This window comes from Ursus maritimus, unplaced genomic scaffold, assembly GCF_017311325.1.
Source record: "Ursus maritimus isolate PB19 unplaced genomic scaffold, ASM1731132v1 scaffold_8, whole genome shotgun sequence".
In the NCBI taxonomy this organism is placed as follows: Eukaryota; Metazoa; Chordata; class Mammalia; order Carnivora; family Ursidae; genus Ursus; species Ursus maritimus.
The window spans coordinates 61,727,117-61,753,187 of record NW_024426996.1 but is presented as its reverse complement, the minus strand read 5'-3'; the positions used below and the strand labels follow the sequence as shown (position 1 = coordinate 61,753,187).

At 37.6% G+C, this 26,071-nt stretch overlaps 1 protein-coding gene across 4 annotated transcripts in view; it reads left to right on the top strand.

Moving 5' to 3' along the window:
- Positions 1–26,071, top strand: part of RBPJ (recombination signal binding protein for immunoglobulin kappa J region) — a 106,754-nt gene that overhangs the window by 74,258 nt on the left and 6,425 nt on the right. For all 4 annotated transcript variants that reach the window (XM_040625351.1, XM_040625352.1, XM_040625350.1 and 1 more), the window contains 7 exons: positions 5,282–5,377; positions 12,293–12,458; positions 16,911–17,085; positions 21,515–21,652; positions 21,809–21,921; positions 24,569–24,709; positions 25,761–25,916. In XM_040625351.1, coding sequence (XP_040481285.1) covers positions 5,289–5,377; positions 12,293–12,458; positions 16,911–17,085; positions 21,515–21,652; positions 21,809–21,921; positions 24,569–24,709; positions 25,761–25,916 — 978 coding nt within the window. In that variant the 5' untranslated portion in view covers positions 5,282–5,288. The remainder of the gene's footprint in view (positions 1–5,281; positions 5,378–12,292; positions 12,459–16,910; positions 17,086–21,514; positions 21,653–21,808; positions 21,922–24,568; positions 24,710–25,760; positions 25,917–26,071) is intronic.

Here is a 26,071-nt window from a genome sequence, read left to right as displayed (position 1 = left end):
ATACTTCAAACTTGCTGGAATAGTAACTATTCCAAGAACTTTTGAGTTTTAACTTTGTCATTCTTTTTAACAATTCATTAATACAAAGTAGTAATTTTACTAGTAAGATTCTTAAAATACCTACATTATGTTTTCCAATGATAAAGTTTCCCTTATTCTTTTTTAAAAAGACAACAGATGATTTTGCCATCTCATTGAAATACTTTGGACTTTCTCTAAACCAGTGGTTTTCAACCCAGGTGACCTCCCCCTTGCACCCCCTTACATTTGCCAGTATCTGGAGACAGTTTTGGTTGTCACAGTTTGAGAAAGGGTGCTGGCTTCAAATGGGTAGAAGCTAGAGATGTTGCTGAACACCCTTTGGTGCACAGAGCAGTCTCCTCGTAGCAAAGGATGACTTTGCCCAGGATGTCAACAGTGCTGAAACCGAAACCCCATTCTGTGGGGGAAACCCTGCTCTCTTTGGATAAAAGGCACATGGGCTCTCATTCTTTGGGCTTTCTTATTTAATTGTGTTTCTTTTAGAGTACATCGTCTTTGTTTGTTATGGCTCCTGAAGAATGCTGGAAGAAATGGTCAAGCTTTCATTACCAGAGAACACAATTTTAATGGGTTTGATGTTCTATTAAGGAAGCAAAGGGTTTTTTTCCTTGTTGAAAGAAACTATTTGGCAGATTGGTTACAAGACAACTATTATTAATGGTTATCTGAAGGTTCTTGTTGCTTTTTCAAGAATTCACATTATAAATATGAAGGGAGAGCATGAAAACTGGAGCTGTCATCTTGCACTCAACCATAAACAACTTGAGATCTGAAATCTTTTGTCGTAATCATAATCGTACACAGCTACTTCCAATACAAGCAACTGCCGTGATGGTCAGTACCAGGATGTAACAGCCTCTAAGTATATCTTTAATGGGAAGATGGATTAAGGTTTACCTATTCTGCCCACAGATAGTGCGCCTTGCAAGTCAGGTGACATGCCTGATCATTTACCTCCAGGCCCTTTTCAAGTTTGCTCTCAAACTGCAGTGGAAGTGCCATGCATTGCCCTCCTACTCCCTACCCCTTCTAAGAGAATAACAACAATTGGAAGAGTTTACTGACACTTGGTAGAAGTTAGTTTGTCCAGCTAACTTACTTTAAATATATATGTACACATCTACTTCACATGTAAGAAAACTCAGGCTTGGTAAGGGAAAAGAGTTAAGATTCAGACCTTTGTGTGTGTATGTTTCACAGCAAAGTTCTGTTTAACTGTTGCAAAGTATCTGATAGTATAATTTTGTCCTTGAGAGTTGGACTGCCTAAGTTTGAATCCTGGGTGTTTAGTATCCTCTTGAGAAAGGTACTTAACCTCTTCGCCAGTTCTAAAATACACCTAATAGGGGCGCCTGGGTAGCGCAGTCGTTAAGCGTCTGCCTTCGGCTCAGGGCGTGATCCCGGCGTTATGGGATCGAGCCCCACATCAGGCTCCTCCGCTGGAAGCCTGCTTCTTCCTCTCCCACTCCCCCTGCTTGTGTTCCCTCTCTCGCTGGCTGTCTCTGTCAAATAAATAAATAAAATCTTAAAAAAAAAAAAAAGTTTAAAATACACCTAATAGTGTGTCTTAAAGACTTAGTGGTCTGTTTGGAAAGACAAGAAAAAAGACATGAAATCTGACAAACATACCAAGTAATTGCTAAGTGATATAATAGAGATTATAGATGTAAATAGATTATAGTGGGGTGAAATATACTTACAATTGCTACTTAAGATTTTTCTTTCCAAGTATATACCAACTTTTCAAGTTTCTATGCCAAGAACTGGACTTCTCTACTAGTTTTGTCAAGATACTGGACTTCTGACTTTGCTCTTGATTTCTTGTCCACCCTGAACGCTATGAGATTAGTCACCTAACACCTCAAATACTTTTCATCATTACCTTTTCCAGGCTGTACCTCTTACCCAGTACCCAGCGGTTCTGAGAATATGCTCTCTGTATTCCCAGCTTTGGAGTGCTAGTGGGAATTGGCACCATCATTTATGGATTCCACCATTAGCTGGTTCTTGGATGCTGATCTTTAGTCATTTTACTTGTCCATAGTCGGCTGCTTTTGCCATTCCTTTGAGGGCGTTGCCAAATATTTATGGCTCTTTTCTTACCATTAGATGTTACAGTGGCTTCTCATTTTACAAATAATTTGTAAGGCTTTCTGTTAGCTGGCATCTGTTATGATTCTTGCTAAAAATAAAGTGACCTTGACCTCTGCAGCATCTCACCTTTTGATTATTACCCTCTTTCAAGGTTATCTCCTTCAATAGCATCTAATAAACAGTCTCATTTCTACCCCTATGGGTTCTTCACCTTTTATACATTTTCTTCTTGACCCTCCTGTCACTGTGCTTTCTTTCTGAGAGATTTCATTCACTGTGGTGGCTTCATGTGCGAACTACATACCAGCAGACCCCACTTTTGTTCCCCAGACCTGTCTCTGGAACTATAGATGGGAATTTCCAACCCCCTATTGAAAACTTACAGCCTGGGGGTCAGGGACACTTCAGAATTCACATTTGTCAAACAGAATCTATTAATCTACACCCACTTCTCCCAGAACAAAAGATAGTTATCAAGTCTTTCCACCTTCCCTCCTACTTTCTTCTATTACCTCTTTTTCAGTGTATCCGCCTTTTTTTCAAGTTTGTTTTGTCTCAGTACTTTCTAATCTTTTTCTCTGTTCCACCACTAAAAGGGAAATTAATTGAATGTTTAAAAAAACCTTAAGATCTCTCATTGCCTTCTGTCTAGATTGAAAATGCAGATTGCCAGCACAGTGTTTTTCTATAATGGGGTTTGGATAAAATTAAATGCTTATCTTTTCCCAATTCTCAAAGAGGTCTCTTAAAAATTTTATTACCTGGGGCGCCTGGGTGGCACAGCGGTTAAAGCGTCTGCCTTCGGCTCAGGGCGTGATCCCGGCGTTCCGGGTTCGAGCCCCACGTCAGGCTCCTCCTCTATGAGCCTGCTTCTTCCTCTCCCACTCCCCCTGCTTGTGTTCCCTCTCTCACTGGCTGTCTCTATCTCTGTCAAATAAATAAATAAATAAATCTTTAAAAAAAAAATTTTTTTATTACTTGCTACCACTTTTATCATCATCTATCATAGAGTGATATTTGAATTAACTTAAACTTTCAGACTAAGTATGTAAGTTTATAGATGTCACATTTTCAAGGGGTTTGATAGGCCTTTCACACCAGGACTCTACCCAGTGTGTCCCCTTTCTTGTCACTGCCACGGCTCACTTTCGACTCCTAAAGAATTGTTTCAGTTCCTGACTGCCATGAACTGCAACACATTGGGTAAGACATTCGAAGTGGTTTTGAGAATCTTCTTACCTTTCTAGTTTATGAGGATTAAATGAAGCAATGCATATGAAGTGCTTAGTTCAGGGCCTGGCACATAGTAAATACTCGAGAAGTATTGGCTGCTGTTTGTTATTGTGTCTGCCTGAATCTCTGTGTACCCGAATGTGCAGGGTCGCTGGTATTTTTATACGACTACTCCCAGATACTGGAATGCCTTCTTTCCTCTTCCCACTTCCGGAGTCTCCTCCTCTTCCTTTTGAATTTAACTCTTCTAAGAAATTTTTCCTAGCATATACAGTTAACCCTTGAACAACTACATGGGTTTGAACTGCATGGGTCCACTTATATGCGGGTTTTTTTCGATAAATGCAGTACAGTACTGTAAATGGATTTTCCTTATGATTTTAATAACATTTTCTTTTCTCTAGCTTACTATATTATAAGAATCCAGTGTATAATACATATACAAAATATGTGTTAATCGACTATGGTATCGGTAAGGCTTCCAGTCCACAGTAGGCTTTAGTAGTTAATTTCGGGGGGAGTCGAAAATTGTATGCAGATTTCTGGCTGTGCAGGGTGCTGGCTCCCCCAACCTCTACATTGTTGAAGGGTTAACTGTAGTTCTTTATCAACCCTACCCTCCTTGGCACAAATATTCCCTTAGTGGTGCTTTTTGTTCATACCTCTGAGTCGTGTATTTTATTGCAATTTGTTTTCCAAACTCTTCTCTTCACTGGACATTTAAGCTCCTTGTCAGCAGTAGGGATTAATTCTCAAGCTATTGGATCTCAGCGTTACCTGCCCTGCCTCACAGCTAACAGGTTTTCAGTCAGTAACCACACATATTGCCCTGTAGATTATCTCATTTAATCCCCACAACCACTCTGTGTTAGGTCTGCGTTATTACCTGACTGGGTGAGGTGAAATGATTTTCCTCAAGCCACTTACTTTCTAAGTGCTGCAGGTCTGGAATTCCCTGCCTTTAATAACATACTGTTACTGCAAAGCTGTCCTCTTTATACGTTTGTCTTTTATTTACAATATAAATAAAATAGCATTTAATGCATTAAAAGCGCTTTTGATTGTTTTTGCTTTAATCTTATAATGCGTAAAACATCAAAAGAATTGGGATTCTGCAGATGGAGAACTGTTGGAGCTGTGTAGACTATATATTCTCGTATTGCTTAGCAAAATAATTGGGAGAATAAATATGTTTCAGGCAATGGACTTTTTATGCAGCTTATGCATAATAGGCAGTTGAAGTTGTTTGTACTTGAAAGAATTAACAGTTTTTTTCCAAAATTTAATTTAGGTTTTTACTAATTTGAATTAACCTTTATTAAAATTTGTTATGTCTTCGGTAACATCCTTCAGGGTAATTGTGTGTGTGTGTATAATGGATAGCCTTTTCATAGTCTTTATGTAAGGCTGTTATTTTAAGAACATGTAGTAATAATACGTAATAAGTTTGGGTGACCTAATGATTTGTTTCGGCTTTGTATTCATTCGAAAATACTGATTCTAATAGTTGGGGGAATGGCACTGGTGGTGGTGGGGAATTAGATTATTAAATATAAAAGTGTTACATGTCATTAATTTTACAGACAGTTGAAAGCAAAATAACCAATGTATATAATGATTCTAGTTATTGTATAGAAGTTGTAATTATGATTTAATTCAGTTACATCATAAATTCCAGGAATGAGGGATAGTTTCTTCTCTTAAAGAATAAAATATAGAGTTGAAGATGAACAGTATTTATTGCCCCATTTTATAATATTCTTTAAATTTAGTTATTGGATTTGTTTTGCTTTTTTGTTTTCGTTTTTATATTTGCTTATTTAAAAAATATTTTAATCATTCTTTTCATCACAGAGCATAGTAATATTCTAAATCTCACCCCTGTAATAGTAATATTTATATTTTATTTTAGGGAAGCTATGCGAAATTACTTAAAAGAGCGAGGGGATCAAACTGTACTTATTCTTCATGCAAAAGTTGCACAGAAGTCATATGGAAATGAAAAAAGGTAAGGTTATTGTTTTTCTGATGGGTAGTTAATTGTAGTTATCACATGAATTTGCAAGTGATGTATTGATATGCAAGTTAGAGAGTGGTTTCTATTATTGGGTTAGTTTGCAAGTACAAAATGAAAAGTAGGGGATTTGTCTCTCTTGAAGGGGAGAAATAAAGTGAATTGTGGCATATTTAGTAAAGATCATCTGGCTAGATCTCTGATGTCATGAAATGAAATAATCCATAATTTGCTGGGTTGGAGGGCGGCCTACATGATATTCCTAAGTGTTTCTGTGGTGCATTAGCTCGTTCAAAAAACAGCTCTCCTTTTGGTGGAAAATGTAGTTTCATAAACTTGTGATACCCCTCCCCAAGTACTTTTGAAAAGGAGAAGGTTAAATAAACCCCTGGATTGAACCATGGAGTGATTATAAAGGAAAGAGCTTCCAGTCCTCTCCACCTTGACCCTGTGCCTGTTCAGGTTAAGAAAAATAGCAACACCGAGTTGGTACTCAGTTTGTACTGAGAATGTAGACACTACAGAAATAACTAGAAGTCAGATTCGCAGAATTAAACTATAGCAAAGTGATCTTCATATTTAGTATTTGCTTCAGTATCTTACGAATTTCAGCATTTGGGGTGTATAATTATGGACTTTCGCTGTTTTTTTCATTTGGTTGCTGGAATATTCTTGTCCCTGGGACTCCTTTGAGACTGCAATAAGCATTTCGTGGACAAAGGCTGCTTGTGGGGGAAAGATGTAAGATTTTTTGGATTGGCCAGAAAGGCACAAAACTGAAGTGAGAGAAGGAATGAAAATTCAGGTTTGGGTGTTGGGTTGAAAGCGATGACTGGTATTTTAGAGTTTATGAGATAAAGGAAAACTTAGAATACGGTGTAAAAGGAATGAAATGTTAACTATGTGATTAATTTCTATGCTGAAAGAAAGTTAAGAGGTCTCTTTAAAGTCCTCTCAATCCAAGCTGAGATGATGGTGAAGCTGTTTAATTAATAACTTTATCCTCAAATAGGATGAGCAAGTGCAAGCAATATTTAGGGCTCATACTGCCAAAGGGTTCTTTCTTATTATTGAAGCTTACTAGACTTCTGATTATTTTATCTTAATTTACTAATAAAACTTAGCCGTCTGATTTAGAATTAAATATGGGAAGAAGTTGGTATCTACAGTTTGGGACATAGAGTCAAGATAGTGGCTCCTTTTTTTTATGAAGTCAATATTGGATATTCTATTTTTTTAAATATGAAATTGAATGTATGTGCAGAGTAGATTGTTGAAGAAACAGAGCAAGTAAACACCCTCAATATTTGATGAGTCTAACAGTCTATTATGCACTTCATAATAAACCTGAAGAAGAAACACTTGCCCTTTATTCAGCTCCAATCATGGGCCAGACTGGAAGTGCTAACAGATATTTTGAAATTTTAATCCTCAGAACAATCTCGTAAAGTCAGTATGTTTTAATCCCCATTCTGTGAGGAAACTAAAGATCAGAAACTTTAAATATGCCCAGGTTCATCTTAGTTTAGGAATCGATGGAGCCAAGAATAGAACTCCTGGGACTGTTAACTCCAAATTTCATTTTCTTTTTATTGCCCTAAGCTTTCCATTTTGTGTCTCAGTGTTGGTCACATACAGTAAGGCTTGAAGCTAGAGGAGGTAAAGATGCCTAAAGAACACAAAGTTTGTGAACTTTGCCTCGGATCGTTCCTTTACCATCAGCTGAGTGAGCCTCAGCTGCATGTGATGGAAATAGGAGTGGATGTGTGTTTATAACAGCGATGCTATTCTTTCTCTGGATTTTTGAAGGTGCATTTCGGTACATCTGGATTCATTCATTAATTCATTTTTTCTTTATTTTGGTTAGGAAATTAGGTGCTAGGTACTATACAAAAGGATCTTTCCTGGGAATTTTGGAAATCACTGTGTCATTTAATACTGGATAACTGAGGCCCTGCGGGGAAACCAGAAAGGAAGAACAGCCACTTAAACAGTTATGCCTAAGTCCAAATAAATAAGGTTCCTGCTTGTTAGTCACTATCGAAAATAAATGAGGACAAGGCTATAGTGGCTTCTCAAGTCAGTGATTTAAAGGTTATCCTTTGTTGCGATTGCCTTCGTTTTCAGTTCTTCTCTATTTGGGTGTGGCCTGGCCTGTCTAAAACACCAGATAAAGGAGAACTTGAAGAATCTAAGCTTCTAGCTCCCAAAGACTGAAGAAATGATGAAAAGGCCAGAGTAACTACTTTCCTGTATTTTTTATATATTTGTATTATTAAATTTTCAGAGTAGACATGTATTCGTTTTACATACAAAGGTGGAAACCTATTAAAAATTACTTGATTTTTAAAAAGGATTAGTAGTAAGGGACTGCTCGTGAGGTCCAGCCTCCTGGGTAGTGTCTGGCCCTGTACTCACTGGTGGCGTACACGGTGTAAAGAGTAAGATCTGCCTTCTTTCTTGTTGATCCAGATTCAGGTCTTTCTGAAGAGCTGCTAAGGCATTAGGCACAAGGTAACCTGGGGACATGGCCAAGTCTTCTTGGCATATAAAATAACTCCAGAGAATGATGCTAGAAATATTAGGTCAGGAAAATTTATCCTAAAGTTTTAAATCGTCCTTGGTATTAACTTTGGGGCCTCATAATGAATATTTATTTTTTTGGCCATCTGTTATCCCACTAATGTTAGTGATTAGTTTTACTTTTTCATTAAAGAAGGCTACTCTAGGTTTAAAAAAAATAGACTTTTAAAAAGATTATTTTGTCTGGAGGAAAATTTTCATTAAAGACGGGGAAACTACATTTGACATATTAGTATTCTTTCAACTTTGCAGTAGTGAAGGTGGTAGAGAGATTGTTGAGGCAACAGTAAAGCCATGGAGACAGCGAGGTGATGCTCCTGAAGTCGTACTGAGAATGTGTGTTAATTGAGGTAACTGTGGTGTGCAAAAAAAGTTTCTATTTTGGTACTTTGGGATTGAATAATCATCGAAGGATAATGACTCTGCAAAGGTCAGATAACGTAAATGATGTTTGGATTTTGTGTAACCTAACCTGTTTTGTATATTGGGCTGAATAAAAAGCCTTCTTTGAATCTGTAAGGTATTTTCCAGACCTCGTCTCAGGGTTTGAGGAAAAAGTTGTTGAATCATTCTCTGAAAATAAAGACTGATTGTTTAAACTGGGAAATGAATAACATTGTACATGTGTGCATATTGCCACCAAGTGGCAGAAAGAAAGCATTGTTTGTCATAGTTGCTAGTTAGAGCCGTAGGAAATACTAGAAAATCTAGGCACATTGTTTCGTAGCATATTCTTTTATAGCAGCTCTTACACTCTGCGAACTGGCCACTTGTTGGTCAAACCTTTCACTGTGTGTTTGGTACATATTGATCAACTGCCCAAATTCAAAGAATCATTAATTGCACATAGCATTATAAGGTGTATTTTAATTTTTCTTCTGTTAATTATGTGGCCTTTTTTTCCTCACCCCCTTTAGTTTCTTTTGTCTGTGTTCTTCTGTTGTATGTACGCTTATCTTCTATTTGATGGTGTTACTACTGAAGTCTGTGGAAATGCAAACGTGACTCATTAGCTGTTTCCTTGGGGGTGGCAGTATTCGGGTGTTTAAAAATAGGATTTCATCAGCACATTATTTAGAAATAGTCTCGATGTTTAGATTGTATTGGATTTGCTGTTTTCTTACATCATGGCTTTTTTGAATTGTTGTAGAGCTGATTAAAAAAAAACATAGTTCCGAGGCATTTGTGAAGTCTTCTTCATTTTTCTTATTTATTACGTGATTGGAAAGTACTTTCAATATAGAATCTTGCTCAAGTTTTAAGTGATAAAGAATTGCTTGCCAACCTAATTTGATACCTTGTTTATGCCATTTTATCACGGTACTCTTGAGAAAACCAGCTGTACCCAGTCTTGTACAGTTTTAGCCCTCTTTATATTTTTTCCGATGTGAAATAAAAGTACCTTTTACGATAACTTGTTGAGATTGGACTCCCATGTGTGGTACACTCTACTAAAGCACCACTCTTTGAATTTTATAGCTGGTGTACCAGTTTCCTAAGGAATCTTAACATCAGTGTGGAATAGAAAATACTAATAGACAAGCTTCCAAAATTGATGCCTTCTCAACCTCCCGATAGTGTGCCAGCTAGGTATTTGAGTCTGTGCCATGGTAAGCATTGGGTGACTCCCAACGTTTGAGGCCAGAAAGATCCCTGGTGTAGACTTGAATTGAGCCAACTCCAGAACTAGCCTGGCTAATCCAGGCATCCCTCCAAACTTGGAGTGACCTGGAGCTGAGCCCACTACCTCGGCTGTGACCTCTGTGTCCATGGCCACAGTGAGAGTATGCAGGCATGAAAGCTGCTCTGCGTCCTTTTTATTGGTTTAGATAAATATGAGAGGACTCCAGAGGCATCCCTCCTTACTCAGCTTGACCCCCAGGGCCTTCTTGGTCTCTTTCCCATTATCTAGGCTTTATCTTCTATTCTCAAGTCCAGCCACAGTGGGCTGTGTTTAGACACAGTCCATTTTAGGCCTTCCTACTTCAGAGCCTTTCCACTTGCTCTTCCCTCAGCTGAAATGCTCCTACCCCAGCTACCCATGGCTTAGGGTATGACTCAGGGTCACCTTTTTAAGGAAGCTTTCCCTGGCCACCTAGGTCTTCTACATTTTAAGTACCCCTTATCTGCTTTATTTTTTCCCTCAGTATTTATCACCAGCTAACAGAATATATAAATCATTTTACTCATTTATGGGTTTTTTTTAATTGTCTGTCACTCCTATTAGAGTGTGAATTCCATCAAGACAGGGCTTTTTGTCTTTTTTTTTTTCCACTCTGCTATATTCCCAGTGCCTGGTACACTAGGGGTACAGACTAGGGGTGTAATAATTTGGTGAATTAATGACTATTACATAAACCCAGTTCACTTCTTATAAATTAATATAAATTGCTCCTCAGGTAGTCTTCAAAGGAGCAAAAAGTAGATGTTACATAATTTTGATTCAATTCAATCAGTACTGTAGTAGGTGCTAAGGGGGGAAGCAAACAAGAAGTAGATACTAACTACCTTTAGGAAGGGCTACGCCAGATCCAGCCTGGTGTCAGTGTGTTACATACACACAAGCAGAAACGTGTACACATGTTTTGTTGTTGTTTTCTTAAGCTTGCATGCTGTTGGCCTACAGAGTTTTAAAAACCATAAATTAGTTGCTAAATTTTAAAATTAGGAATTTCATCTAAAATTTGATTTCAAGCATCTGTTGAACAATTGGAGGATGTGACCAACACTAGGCCCACATGCAGGTAGTTTAGCAAAGTGATTGAGAGGGTATGTACTCACAGGCTTGCTGTTTTCTCTTGTGTCTTGTTATCAGAGTCACACACCAATGGCTGATTGTCATTGTATTTAAGTTCTTTTACTTACAGTGGGCTTAATTAAGAAGAATTTTCCTTTACTCAATAACTATACAAAAAGTGGGAATTACCATGAGGGCTGTGTGTTTCAACAAAGAAAGGAGGAAACCTACTTCTTTGAGTAATTAAATGATATTCCAACTTATTTATTGTACACCTGGTTCACCCACTAAATTACTTACCTGGCTACTATTTGAGTTTACTTAGCTACTATTTGAGAAGGTATTTGAGTTTTCAGGTCCCTTGATGAGACATGGTGTAAATGTTTTGAAGTATGCACAAGCCAGTGTGTATAATTGAGCAAAAGCAAATTATGCCCTCCATAAAGACTGGATCAGTGGTCGGAACTGTAAAATAATGGGGCTTGAGCTAGGCTTTGAAACTGACATTTCTTAATTACTAGAGAGGAGATAGCAGTTGACTCTTGCATGACATGGGTTCAATCTGCAGGCTCTGCTTATGTGCAGATTTTTTTCAGTTGATACAGTATAGTATTACAGATTTTTTTCTTATGATTTTCTTAGTAATATTTTCTTTTATCTAGCTTTATTGTAGGACTACAGTATATAATACATATAATATACAAAATATGTGTTGACTGTTTATGTTAATGGTAAGGCTTCCTGGCCAACAGTAGGCTATTAGTAAAGTTTTGGGGGAGTCAGAAATTAGCCATGGAGTTTTTGATTACATATGGTGTTGGCACCCCTAACCCCTACAGTGTTCAAGGGTCAATCATATAAGGAAGTTATTCTAGGTGGGAAGACTTTTTGAAGGCAGGTTTTTGGCAGCTAGCAAAACAAATCCGTTGGTAATCTGCAAGGTGAAAGGGTGCAGTGTGGTGTTGTTTCAGTCATCCAGTTGCACCAGGTGTTCAGGGTGTAAGATACATAAAACACAGGAATCCAGTTGTCCATTTTGCTTGTAATTCTTCTACTTTTGTTAATATTTTGAAAGTTTCTACTTTGGATATTGCTCTAATTCTTTTTTTCCAGGTTAATTACCAAATAAAATTAAGTGTAGTAGCCATAACAACAATGTCATCAATTAATAATGTCATTTTAAGTAGATTTTAATTAATAATTGCAGATTCTTCTTCTATAACCTTTTAGACTTTATTGGATTTACTGAATTCCAGTAGTTCAGAATTCTGGGCTCTGTGAAAATGAAAGGAATACTCCCTGCTCTAAAAAGTATCTGCTGTAATTGAATGCATAATTCTAGTATAGACAAACCTGCCCTGAACAGATGTAGTCTTTGTGGAAGCCTAGGTTTCTGTGCTCCGGACATGGCTATTTGCATTACAGAAGGCTTCGCCAAAATGTTTCATTAGGTGATTACTTAACGCACTTCAGTATAATTTTGTATTCATATGTTCAAAGAAAAGAAATGCTTTCTCGAATCTAATTGCATTGTTTGTTTTTGTATTTTATGATGTGTATATGTGTGTGTGTTTCCCCCATTGTTTCAGGTTTTTTTGCCCTCCTCCTTGCGTGTATCTTATGGGCAGTGGATGGAAGAAAAAAAAAGAACAAATGGAACGGGATGGTTGTTCTGAACAAGAGTCTCAACCATGTGCATTTATTGGAATAGGAAATAGTGACCAAGAAATGCAGCAGCTGAACTTGGAAGGAAAGGTAAATTAGAACCATGTTGGGTCTCCTAAAGGGCACCATGGTGCCAGCATGTAGTTTCTGTATTTGCTTTTGTGGTGATGATTTCTTTTTCCTTTATGGCTTTTGGTAGCGATATTCTGAACAACCCCCCCACACATACACCCACACCCACACAGACACACACAACCCCACCCACCAGAGATAACTTTTCAAATAGTCATGAGCTGTGGACATCTAAAGGTGGCATATAGTAAGCTTCCTCAGCTTGGGGGCAGTTTGAGCAGGCTGTGAGTCAGGTTTCCATTGGAAGCCAGTAATAAATTTAGGAGGCTAATCTGTCATGTGACTGACAGGGGGGCATGATACTCAATAAACAGTGAAAATACATAGTTCAGTAATATTTTACTCTGTTTTATTCTTAGTCTTATACGAGAAGCGAAGTGATTAATTCTTAGAAGTATTTACCTGGGTTATAAAGATCGTAAATGCTTTACTTTAGCTTCTGTGCGCAGCAAAACTGCAGTAGACAAGAACAGCCACAATTAGCTTTGTACTCAGACTTTTAGGGATTTTCTTTAATTTGTTAGGGAATGGATTTTATGTATTAGTTTTACTTATTGTATTTTATGAAATTAGAAAGTAATCATTTCAGTCTATACCTTTAGTATTCAAAAGTAGTTCTTATTGACTTAGCATTTAACTGTTATTTTGTTTTCCCTTGGTATTAAAATTTGAAAAATGGTTAGTTCTCAACGATCACATGAATGTCTTAAAATAGCACATAAAAAGCTATTTAAATCTTCAGTGAATAACTTAGTGTTTGCTATGTTGCAGTTGGCAGTACGGATGGGGACTGGCAGTTAACACTGAAGGTGATGAGCTAGGAGATTTGTACACTCCAGTGCAGTTTTAGTCATTTTACAGATAATATGCAGAATGTGCACCAAGAAGCCTTAATACCAGCCTTCTTCAAATATTTTTATGACATTTCTATCTTTATAATTTTTATCAGTAAGACTTGTCAACTATGTATTTTTTAATTAGGTTTGCAGTAAAACTTATTACAATAAAAGTGGTTTCATTTTAAAAGAAAATAGAGCAGTAAGAAATATTTCTAAATTATGACCTTTGAGCCTAAGTAAAGGATATATTTAAGTGGTAGGCTGATCTGATAAGCCTTAGCTTGTCTCACCTATTTTCCTGTTCTGTAGAAAGTCTCAGTTATAGGTCTCCAAGCTGTACATTTAGACACTTGGTACTATGGAATGACTACTTAGGTAGGTGGTGAGAAGCCAGGGATTGTAGGTACCAGTGTGTATAACTTGTTAACTGAATTTCATTGCCTGCTTTAACCAATTCCAGCTTCTAGCATTTTAAGGGAAGTAATACCAAACAAACAGCATCCCCACTTGCCTTTCCCAGCATCATGGCTTAGTATGTCTTTCTTCAACTTATACCATTATATTCTTTTCCCAAACCCTAAAAATTCATACAAGATGAAAAGAATACCTGAAAGCTTGAGCGTTAACTAGTATTTAAAGCATCTGCTAATGGGCTAGGATAATGTCTATAAGCCAAATTTACTTGTTAATATTAGTTTTAATGAAAAATGCTATTAGAGAAGTCTTACTTTATATAAAATAAGACTTGTTGAGAGTCAGCAGAAGGCATTCCAGGTGGAAGGAACATCATATGTGCTTGGAGCCTAAAGGTGTAAGAACATGGTAGGTGTGGGCCCAGATAGGCAAAGATGGCCTGAGCAGTGTGACCCTGAGCTTCAGAGAGAGGCCCTTTGCGCTTGCCTGTCTCACTTCATCTCCATTCATTGAAGGTAATACTCTTTTCTTTCAATAGTCTGCTCATTGGTTCAGTTAGTCATTATTCAAAAAGAAGGGATATTTGTTTTGCACTATTTGGCTATTTGTACTTAATATTCATTACAGTAAAGTTCTAATATATGTAGCACTTAATATGGTCATGACATTTGACTCTGTTGATAATATTTTGGATCTGAGATTTCACTTAATGATGTTTTAAATTTGTTAAATACTCATTTCCTCAATTTTATATCTTACACAGTTGGAACTAGGTAAGCTATACAGCATGAATTAATCCCTACTTAGCCCACTTGTGTTTTTCTTATTCTCAAAAATTACATCCCCTACACCTCTCTTGCTAGCACTATTTGTATAATTCAGATATTTCTACAGTACTTTTGCAATATTACGTCTGGTATTTCTCGTTTCAGGGCAGATGTTTTTACTATGGCCTGAAGATCTTGTCTTCAGAGAGTTGTTCTTAAGTTAAATTGTTTATTATTTATAGAAAGGTTTATTTTATGCCATTTTCTATCTATTCTAGAATTTTGTTAGCTAATCTAGCCTTTTAGTATGATGAATGTAACTTTAAACTTCATTTACTTTATTTTCTTAAAGCCATAATACTTTTTCTGAGTAGTGACTTTTTCCTTTTTTTTTTTTTTTAAATGGAATTTGAGTAGTTTGTGGTCAGTGGTCTTACAGTTTTTTTAAAAAAAAATAATGGTTCTAGTAAAGTTATCCCAGGTACGATTAGTTTTTCGTGGATTCAGACTACTCACTTTTGGAAAGAAATAGAGATATGTTTTCCTTTTTTTTCAAAGGGATATATGTATTTGCTTTTTCCAAACAAAATGAAACCCTTTGTGTGAAAGTCTTTTTCCCATGAGAATTTAATTATCTTCACTTAGATACACATTTCACTTTTGTTCCCTGTAACTGTCTGTTTTAGTATGTTGATACCCATTTTCCTAGACTTTGTCTTTTATGATGCAGACGCCACAGCATCTCTGAGCACTTGGAGATCGTGGAGTAGAAGGGGCTGCATGAGTGTGAAGTACTGTTGTTTTTATTTTCCTTTTTACTATTATTAACTTTATCTTAATTTTGTCTTCTGCAGAACAAAGCTTCTCAAAGCTTTTACCACACTTCTGAATTTATGAAAACTTTTGAGTGTAAAATATTCACATGGCAACTACATTTTCTTACATAACTTTGCTATTGAGAAATGAAATAAACTGCGGCATTATCTTTGTTCTGCTACTAAAATTGCCCAAGGTTACAATTTAAAAAATTTAAAACCTAGAATACATTAGCTATTTCGTAAATAAGTGGCATTTTTCCTGATTTTTAAAAGAAACACACAACAGAGGTTGTCAAAGAAACTTGTTTAGCCTAATTTCAAGGTAGAGCATTGATCTTTTAAAAAATATAATTCAGATATTTTAAATACTTAAGCTGTGTTTTAGCATCATTTACCCAATCTGGAAAAAGAGATCAATAATTTAGTTCCTTGCCTAATTCATAGGGATCAGGGGACTAGGAAACATTTTAGAATTGTCACATGTATTTGAGATAGTAGCATTGAGAATGTTTTTGCTGTTTTGCCAGTGCTATAACTCTGTAATTCTATCTCTTCAGTTATCAGAATTTATTTTCTGGTAAACTGGCATAATAACTTGCTGCAATTATTTTCTCCGTTACCTTTCAATCCAGCTCTTATTTTGAGTAAGCACTGGCCCAGTGTGGGGCTTGAACTCATGACTCTGAGATCAGGAGTTGCATGCTTCACCGACTGAGCCACCCAAGCACCCCTCAGGCCAGTTCTTCGGATGATGTAATATGAATTATCCCATTGGGCAAAGTCAACCATTTTTTTTATAAAGAATTCTTTAAAGTACGCTCATATCCCTTTCTGGCACAAAACATTGTATAATTATACAGTTAGTCTAACATTGTTTTCGTCAGACTTGTAGTCGGTTGCTCTAGTGTTCAGCTACGTAAAGAAAAACACTGTACGCACTATTTTCAAAAGGACCACTGCTAAAATCTCTTACATAATTCTGTTGAATTCTGATAGCCTTATTTATATGTTTCGTTTGCAGAAATACAGTCATGGACTATTTTAACTGTAAAATTCTATTTTATTTTATTTTTATTTATTTTTTTTTAAAGATTTTATTTATTTATTTGACAGAGAGAGACAGCCAGCGAGAGAGGGAACACAAGCAGGGGGAGTGGGAGAGGAAGAAGCAGGCTCATAGCGGAGGAGCCTGATGTGGGGCTCGATCTCAGAATGCTGGGATCACGCCCTGAGTCAAAGGCACACGCTTAATGACTGTGCCACCCAGGCGCCCCTAAAATTCTATTTTAAATACTGCTGTACCATTGGTAATTCTGTGATGTGGGTATAGAGCTATATAAAACAGGAAAAAATTGTGTTTTAAAACAATCTTGGGGTAAAATGCATCACAATGTTGGTATTTTATAGACTTGATAAAGATGACTATACTTTGTCTTTCAGTAATTGTTACAGTTGGTTTTATCAGTTATTCATTGAATTCATTCATTGAAAGCTTAGCCATGGCCATACTGAGCTGTAAGTACATAATCAACAAGGTTTTGGTGCTATTGAAACTTTCCTTTTCTTTCACAGAACTATTGCACAGCCAAAACATTGTACATATCAGATTCAGACAAGAGAAAGCACTTCATGTTGTCTGTAAAGATGTTCTACGGCAACAGCGATGACATCGGTGTGTTCCTCAGCAAGCGGATAAAAGTCATTTCCAAACCTTCCAAAAAGAAGCAGTCATTGAAAAATGCTGACTGTATGTATGCTTCAGTTTTCTTTTTTGCCACCAATTCCCATCATAAATTAATAAGACAGATTCAGGTGTTTTGTTTTTTTTTAATTAAAAATTGCTGTTTTATAGCAAGTTCATTTTTTACTAATGTTTTTGTGGCCCTCACTTTATTTGAAACTGTCATACTCGTTTATTATTGCCACTTCATGGGCTTTTTTTTTTTAATTGAAATGAACAAGACTTGGTCTAGGGAAATGGTTCCCAACCAGATTGGGTTCTTCACTGCTCTCCAGAGACCTATGGAAAAATGGGAGTTTTTTTCCTTTTGCTGTCAGGGAGTGATTGATGGTGGCATTGGGTGTGTTGGGCTAGTTTTGCTAAATGTTCTTGTTCTCATTCCATGGAGAATTGATCCACCAAGAATGTCAACAGCTTCTGGGAGACGCTATTCTCAAACGGGCTTTGGAAGGCCATCCTGAAAACCTAAACAAAATTTTTAACATGGTTGCTCTGGCAAAGACTCCTGTCTTAGGAGCAGATTTTTAGACTACCAGAGAAAAATGCTGTCTGATTAAATTATGCATTTCAACCCCTACACCCCATTTTCTTTTTTAAATTTTAACCCTTTATGATGAAAACTTTCAGACTTACACTACTTTCTCCCTTTTACATAAGGTGACCATGCACCTGGCCTCAACAGCTTTTGCCACTTCTCTTTCATTATTTCCATGGCCTCTTCCTTCTCTTGACACCTGGAATATTTTAACGGAAATCTCAGATATCCTGTTCTGTCAGCCACCATTTCTGCAGCAGTGATTCTTTTTTTTTTTTTTTTTTAAAGATTTTATTTATTTGACAGAGATAGAGACAGCCAGCGAGAGAGGGAACACAAGCAGGGGGAGTGGGAGAGGAAGAAGCAGGCTCATAGCAGAGGAGCCTGTTGTGGGGCTCGATCCCACAACGCCAGGATCACGCCCTGAGCCGAAGGCAGACGCTTAACCGCTGTGCCACCCAGGCGCCCCCTGCAGTAGTGATTCTTAACAGCTTTCTTTTGAAACATCAGTGAGCCTAAAAAAGTTGGCCGTACTTCTTTGATGCCATCTAAAAACCAGTCCATGTGCAGATTTATTACAGTTGTGTTTTTGTGGGTTTTTTTCTTAGCAGTTGGCCTGTTCAAACTTGGATCCAAATAAGGTCCATACATTTTAATCTGTGATAGTGTATTCTCTCCCCCTCCAACCTTTTATTTCTTCCATCCCATTTGTTGAAGAACCTGGGTCATTTTTCCTTTGGAATTTCCATATTCTGAATCTGGCTTGTTACATGTCCTCTGTTGCTCATATTTTCCATAAACTGGTGGTTAGACTTAAAGACCTACTTTAGAATTAGCTGGTCCTCTATATGTCCGTTTCCTTCAAATCAGAAATCGTATGATATCTGATCATCCCGCTTTTGTCCTGTTAAGATTGTTTATAGTAAGTTGAGCTGTTGTTAGCTTCATCCATCCGTCACAGGGTTCCTCAGCAACCTTAACCATTGATGATGGCTGCTTAAATCCAGTATTTTATGAAGGGCTTTTTCTGATTCTTCTACTCTTAACTTAATTTGTTAGCAGTTTGTTTCAAAAATAGTCTGCAGAGGAAAGGCAGGATAAATGCTTGTTTACTAATTTGCAGAATAACAGTAGTATTCTTTGGAAATGCCGAGTGTGGTTTTAGGTGTTTTGTTTAGTTTGATTGCTTTTGTTTTGTTTCATTTTGTTTTATTATGAACTTACTGGGTTTTTATGTATTGGATGGTTTTAGTTCTCTCAGTCATTATTACTATAATCATTTGCTTTATATTATAGAAATTTTCAAACATATAGACAGTTGCATAATTACATGAAACCTCTTGTGTTCGTCTGACTTCAACAATGATCTTAACTGCAGGCCAGTTTTATTTCATCTATACCCATCTCCCACCCCGCTTTCCTCTGCCTCATTTTAATTTTATGCAAATCCAAGACCTATCATCTGCAAATATGTGTCTCTGAAAGAGAGAGATTCTTGTTTTTTTTAATATAATTATAATACCATGATCACATAAAAACAAGTATATTATAAAACAACTATAAAAAGAAATAATTTCTTCATCTTGGGGTGCCTGGGTGGCTCAGTCAGTTAAGTGTCTGTCTTTGGCTCAGGTCATGATCCCAGGGTTCTGGGATTGAGCCCCACAGCAGGCTCTCTTCTCAGCAGGGAGTCTGCTTCTCCCCCTTTCCCTCTGCCTGCCCTCCACCTGCTTGTGCTGTCTTTCTCTCTCTTTGTGAAATAAATAAATAAAATCTTTGGGACGCCTGGGTAGCGCAGTTGTTAAGCGCCTGCCTTTGGCTCAGGGCGTGATCCCGGCATTCCGGGATCGAGTCCCACATCGGGCTCCTCCGCTGGGAGCCTGCTTCTTCCTCTCCCACTCCCCCTGCTTGTGTTCCCTCTCTCGCTGGCTGTCTATCTCTGTCAAATAAATAAATAAAAAATCTTTAAAAAAAAAAAATAAAATCTTTAAAATAAAGAAATAATTTCTTCATCTCATCAAATATCTAGTCAGTTGATCAAATATAAAATCATCTAAAATGTCATTTTTTAAGTATTTTGTTTGAATCACAATTCAAATTTTGAATCTCCACCAGGTATTATAATACATATTGTGTTGACCCGTCCTTGAGTACTTTTAATCTTGGATTCCCTCTTTATCTCTCTCTTTCCCTCTCTCCCTCCCTCCCCCCCCCCCTTGTAATGTGTTTATTCAGGAGACTGAGTCATTGGCCCGCAGAGATTTCCACATACTGGATTTTGTTCATTTCACTTCCTTGGTGTAGTTTAACGTATTTTGTAAATTCGTAGTGTCAAAGAGAAACACACTAGAGCCCAGACACTAGTTAAAGGTGTAAAGATGGATTTTGTTCAGTACTATCACAGGGAGAAGAGGCCTCAGTGTAGAACTGAACTCAATTCCAAATACATCAAGGACAAGTGAGGATTTATAATTAAGGAGCAGAGTGAGGGAATGGTCAGTGGGTAGAAAATTACTAAGAGGAAACATGAAGGGTAGGGGGTTCTAGAGGAGCTAGCTTGAGAGGCTTTTTGCTAAAGGCTGGCCTAGGTGATGAGATATGCAGGGTGGGAGATGGGGAACTTGATCAGATTTCAAGGGGGAGAGGATGACTTAGCGGGGTTCTTGGGAATAACTGGGGTACGCAGGCCAATTACTGGGCCCAAGGAAGAGGCCTCCTTGGAAACAGGACTCAGAGGAACCTGTCTGTAAAGTTGCTGAGGTTTAATTTAGAAGCTTGGTCAGATTTAAATTTGTTGTTCTTTGGGGTTTTTTGTTGTTGTTGCTAGAGGACAAAGCTTACTTCATAGTGATAGTATTCTTGCTAATGTCATGTATTCAGACTATTTCTAATTCAAATTACAGGATTTTACTTAACCTCTAACTTTGTTTTTCTGTTGATCATAAGTTTCTTGTTGGCAAAGAACATATTTCACTTTCAGAATATTTTCCTGCTCACATAGACATGTTTTGTTTTGGTTTTTTTTCCAAGAAATTTCATGCACCACTATACTTCAGGGAATTTAGAAAAAATCAAAATCTCTAAAATCACAAAGGCAGTTGATATCAACTTTGGTAAACATTCTGCTAGACTCCTCTCTCTGAATACATTCCATAGGATTGGTTGTGAGCACATGGAGACACACGGGCAGTCACATTAAGTTTTGTGTGTTTGTGTGTGTGTGTGTGTGTGTGTGTGTGTGTACACCTAATGGAACCACAGTTTCATCTACTAATGGAACCACAGTATACAGAGGGTTTTATAGTCTGCTTTTCCATTCAGTGGTCTTCTAGGGAGATCTTTTCTTTTCTTTCTTTCTTTTTTTTTTTTTAAGATTTCATTTATTCATTTGACAGAGAGGGAACACAAGCAGGGGGAGTGGGAGAGGAAGAAGCAGGCTCCCAGTGGAGCAGGGAGCCCGATGTGGGGCTTGATCCCAGACCCTGGGATCACGCCCTGGGCTGAAGGCAGACACTTAACGATTGAGCCACCCGGGTGCCCCTAGGGAGATATTTTCTTAATTGGTGCATTTAGATACATAGTATTTAAATAGGTAAATGATATTATAATTTATTTAATCAGTTTTCTGCTGTTCGATATTTATTATTTAAAAAATAATTTCCCTTCACTGAACAGCATTGCATGAAACATACCGTGTAGCTCTCATTTAAAAATTTTTATGGACATATATCTTTAGTGTGACATTATTAATGAGAGTTACCTTGACTTTTTTTTTTTTTAAGGGTATCAGTGTGTTAGCAGAATCTGTTAATTATTGTTATAATAAAGAATAATCGTAATTTGCCAAGTACAGGTCCCTTCCCCCCAATCACATAAATAGAAACTATTTTTTCTTTGCAGTATGCATTGCCTCAGGAACAAAGGTGGCTCTGTTTAATCGACTTCGATCCCAGACAGTTAGTACCAGATACTTGCATGTAGAAGGAGGTAATTTCCATGCCAGTTCTCAGCAGTGGGGAGCATTTTACATTCATCTCTGTGAGTACAAAAATGTGTATTTGATGTTTTTAGTGTGAAATTGTTAAATTCTTTGATAATAAGACATACAGCTATATTAAGTTTTGTTTTTTTCCTAAGTAGATTAATGAATTCCACAAGATAATAATTCGATCTCTTTTTTTCATTCCACTATAGTGGATGATGATGAATCAGAAGGAGAAGAATTCACAGTTCGCGATGGCTACATCCACTACGGACAAACAGTCAAACTTGTGTGTTCCGTCACTGGCATGGCACTCCCAAGATTGGTACGACTCTGCTTTTGCTTTAGTCATATGTGTAGTGAATATAAAAGACATAGCATTCAAATGTAAAAATACACTTCAATTTCATGCTTTTTAATTTAAGAACATGTATCAATAGTCACTGCTATTTGTCATTCACAGTTATATGCCACTTTATTGTAAAAACGATTTAAGGCAGTTAGCCAGTTTTTATGAATGCATTCGTAAATGACTTTCTGTTATACTATCTCTAATGAATTTTGGTGGAGTTTTCCTTTTTGGTTGTATATCTGAACATGTTCAATAGAGGGCACTAAATAATTGCGTTATGATTTCTTTCCTTAACTAATACAGATATCTGTGATCATTTTTTTGTGGTACCTGCTATATCCCGCCACAGGACCAAGTTTTCGGAAGCATAGAAATTCTTCTTGAAAAATAGAAACATAGTTTTTATTAGTTTACTCTCCCACAAGAAGATAGATTTATTGAAAATTAAATTGTTATTCCATACTCTGAGAGAGAGGCATGGTGTTTAGGCCTTTTTGTTCACTAGGATGATTTTGCAACTATAAAAACTGCATTTCTTAGTAAAATGAAAGCAAAAGCCCCTTATAGACTCCCTCCTTCATGTACCCCCTCCTTTTCTGAAACAGAGTACAATTTAGTTAAGATGGAGGGGATTTATGAGTAGCCCTGATTCAAGGTCAAGTTGGAGGGACATGGTGTTGGGCTGTATGCAGTTTATCTCAGAAATATGGTAAGTATTGTACCAACAGGCTACAAAGCCAGCAAAAGGAGAGAACACCAATTAGAGTAATCCCTGATGTTTTATGAATGTAGAATTCACCAGACACATACCTTAAGTTACAGTGTTTGCACTACTTGTTATCAGATTTCTTTCCTTTTCTCAATAATTAGAAATGACCAAAGCAAGTTTTGATGACACATACTAGTGAACATCTTTGGTTTCCTTATTGGTGAGAGGCCATTCAGCAGTGTCTATGTCCAAAGAACTCTTGTGGGGAATAAAATTGAACCAGACATGTCTCATGTTCCCATTGTGCTTATTCTTAGCTAGTGGAGAAACAGGGAAGTACACAGATAACAGTACTCTAGACAATCATGACTCCTACGTGATGGAGAAGCATGAGTGAGTGTTGTAGACTTAGAGGAAGCTCTAGACAGACATCATTCAGAAATCAGTTATTTCTCTAAAACCCAAACCTCAAATTAAATGTAGCTTGAACTTCAGCATTGAATTGAAATATTTTGCTTGAGTTTAGTCAATCTCCCAGACTATGTTAGAACTTATAATTGCCAAAGAAATACCCATAGTAACGTAGTAAAGGTTAAAACAAATGAGAAGAAAATAAGCTAAAACAGGATAAAGAGGGACTTGGGGTGCTTTGAGGGGTCAGAAATCTTTGCAGTGGGGATATTTGAATAGAGACCAGAATGAAGTTGGGAACCACAAACTCTGAAGTACATTTCAGACAGACAGCATGAGTGCAAAAAGAACTTAAGATGGGAATATGAGACAAATGTTAAAGAAGCCATGGTAGCCCAAGCCAGGGGAGGGATGGAGGGAGCGAGTGGCAGGAATTGAGATATTATCTACATATAATAGGAGCACACCAGAGGGTTTTAAACAGGGTGTGATGGCTGGTTTATGTTTAGAAGGGTAATTGCAGCTGCTCTGTGAAGAGGAGAACATGGGGTGTAGCAGTGGGAGCAGAGAGACAGCAGTTGGGCTTCTGTCATAATTCAGGCAAGAGTTGATGGTGGCATCTTAGACCAGGATTGTAGTGGTAAGGTGATGAGAGGTGACAGATTTATTTGAAATGGGACCTAATGGAATTTGTCGACAGATTGGATGGTCGGGTGTAAGAGAAAACAAGGAGTCAAGGGTGACTCCAGAGGTTTGGATTGAGTGAGTGGTGGTGCTGTTTATTGAGCTGTGAGTTGGAGGAGGGTCACTTGGAGGAGGAACTGAAAAATCTGGGCTTTTTAAAAATATTCTATTTTTTTTTTTAAAGATTTTATTTATTTGTCAGAGAGAGAAGAGAGAGAGCACAAGCAGGGGGAGCTGCAGGCAAAGGGAGAAGCGGGCTCCCTGCTGAGCAAGAAGCCTGATGTGGGACTCAATCCTAGGACCCTGGGATCATGACCTGAGCTGAAGGCAGATGCTTAATCGACTGAGCCACCCAGGCATCCCAAAAATCTGGGTTTTGATGAAGATTGAGGTAGCCTACTAAACATCTTAAATGGAACTGTTGAGTCAATAGTTAAACATACAAGTCAAGTGCCAGAGGAGAGAGGTTAGGGCTGGAGATACAACCTTAGGAGTTGCCAGCCTCTGATTAGTACGTTGGCCAGCAGGATTAACATCAGCTGTCGGTTTGTTAGAAATGCAGACTGTTAGGCCCCCATGAGATCTGTGGGATTAGAACAAGAACCCCAGATGATTTGTATGCACATCAAAGTCTGAAAAGCAGTGATCTGGAAAACAAGTATCTGCCCGCCCTGTTTTTCAGGTGTTCTCAGAAGAAGGTAACACCTTCCACATTCTACCATGCTTGTAATCTGGAAGTATTTCTTACACCTTGCCTTATTGTTTGTAAATGTTTGCCATATGTGATGACTTCCTTTTCTAATTACTGAAATACAGATAATTAGGAAGGTTGATAAGCAGACCGCATTACTGGATGCAGATGATCCCGTGTCACAACTCCATAAATGTGCATTTTACCTTAAGGATACGGAAAGAATGTACTTGTGCCTTTCTCAAGAAAGAATAATCCAGTTTCAGGTACGTTTTAAAATTATTGGTAAAAACGTGCCATCGTTTGGTTAGCAGCATACAGACACCGAAAACTCTCGTACGTTAACTGTTCCCAAATACATGAAGCTGTTTTCAGATATTTATCTCAAGTCCAAAGGTTCTTAACCTGCATGATCCTGAGACATGGCAGGCACCCTACCTCAGGGAAGAACTCAAAACTATAAAAATGTTCTTGGAGAAACAGTTACCATGTAGTTCTGGGAATCAGAAAGTTTCTCAGATCTTCCAAAAGTAGCTTTGGGTGTTCAGTGAATCCCCTGAAACTGCATGAAGACATGGTATACAGATACACGCATGTTTGGCGGGCCGGTTCGTAATCATCAGATTTACATTGCAGTCTTCCTAGATAGTAATGACGAGATGTCTTAAAAGCTGAGTTTTGACTACCTTCGCTCAGAAGTCTTTCAGGAGGACATCTATGACATGGACAGATGATTTAATAGGATAATTATACTTTCTTGTGAAACTCATTTGTAAACCTCTGGAGACCTGTTTCAGAGAGATGGCCATGTGCAGCCATTCTCCTCAGCCCAGAGAAGATGGACTGTTTTGGGTGTTTCAAGGAAGGGTAGGGGAGTGCCAGTTCACATCTCGGTTCCCTCCAGCTGAAAGTGTGTGAGTTTCTAACTGCTCTTTAAGCTTGAGGGGCTCCTCGTCTCTTTCTTAGGGATCTGTAAAGGGTTTTAAATAGCTATTTACACCACGAATGCTGATCTTTTATTAAATTATACAGGTATTGGCCTACTCTCAAATGCTTATTATGAAAGGTATTATTTTTAATATGTCACTGAAATATTTTATAATGAAAAAACTGCTGAATGCGAGATTGCCATATTAAATATTCTGTTTGTGTTTATTTAGGGACTGGCAAAGCCCCGTGTTGGGAAGTTCATAAATTTGTACTGAGCTCTTTCCCTGTTAACTCCAGTGTACGAGTGCTACCTTGTTAAAATTGTCTTATACTGCAGTGTCTTATACTGCAATAAAACTCTGTTTCAAAACGTTCTTTCTTCATAAGGCCACTCCATGCCCAAAAGAACCAAATAAAGAGATGATAAATGACGGCGCTTCCTGGACAATCATCAGCACGGATAAGGCCGAGTACACCTTTTACGAGGGCATGGGCCCTGTCCTTGCCCCGGTCACCCCTGTGCCTGTCGTAGAAAGCCTTCAGGTAAGATCACTTATTCACAAGTTGACTTTTAGCTCTTTGTCACTGCTCCCAGCTCTGACTTGGTATGATTTTTATTTTACAATAAATGATTTTTCTCCAACTCCTGTGATTTGGGGATGTTGTTAATACGTTGTTTCATGATTTAAAAAAAAAAA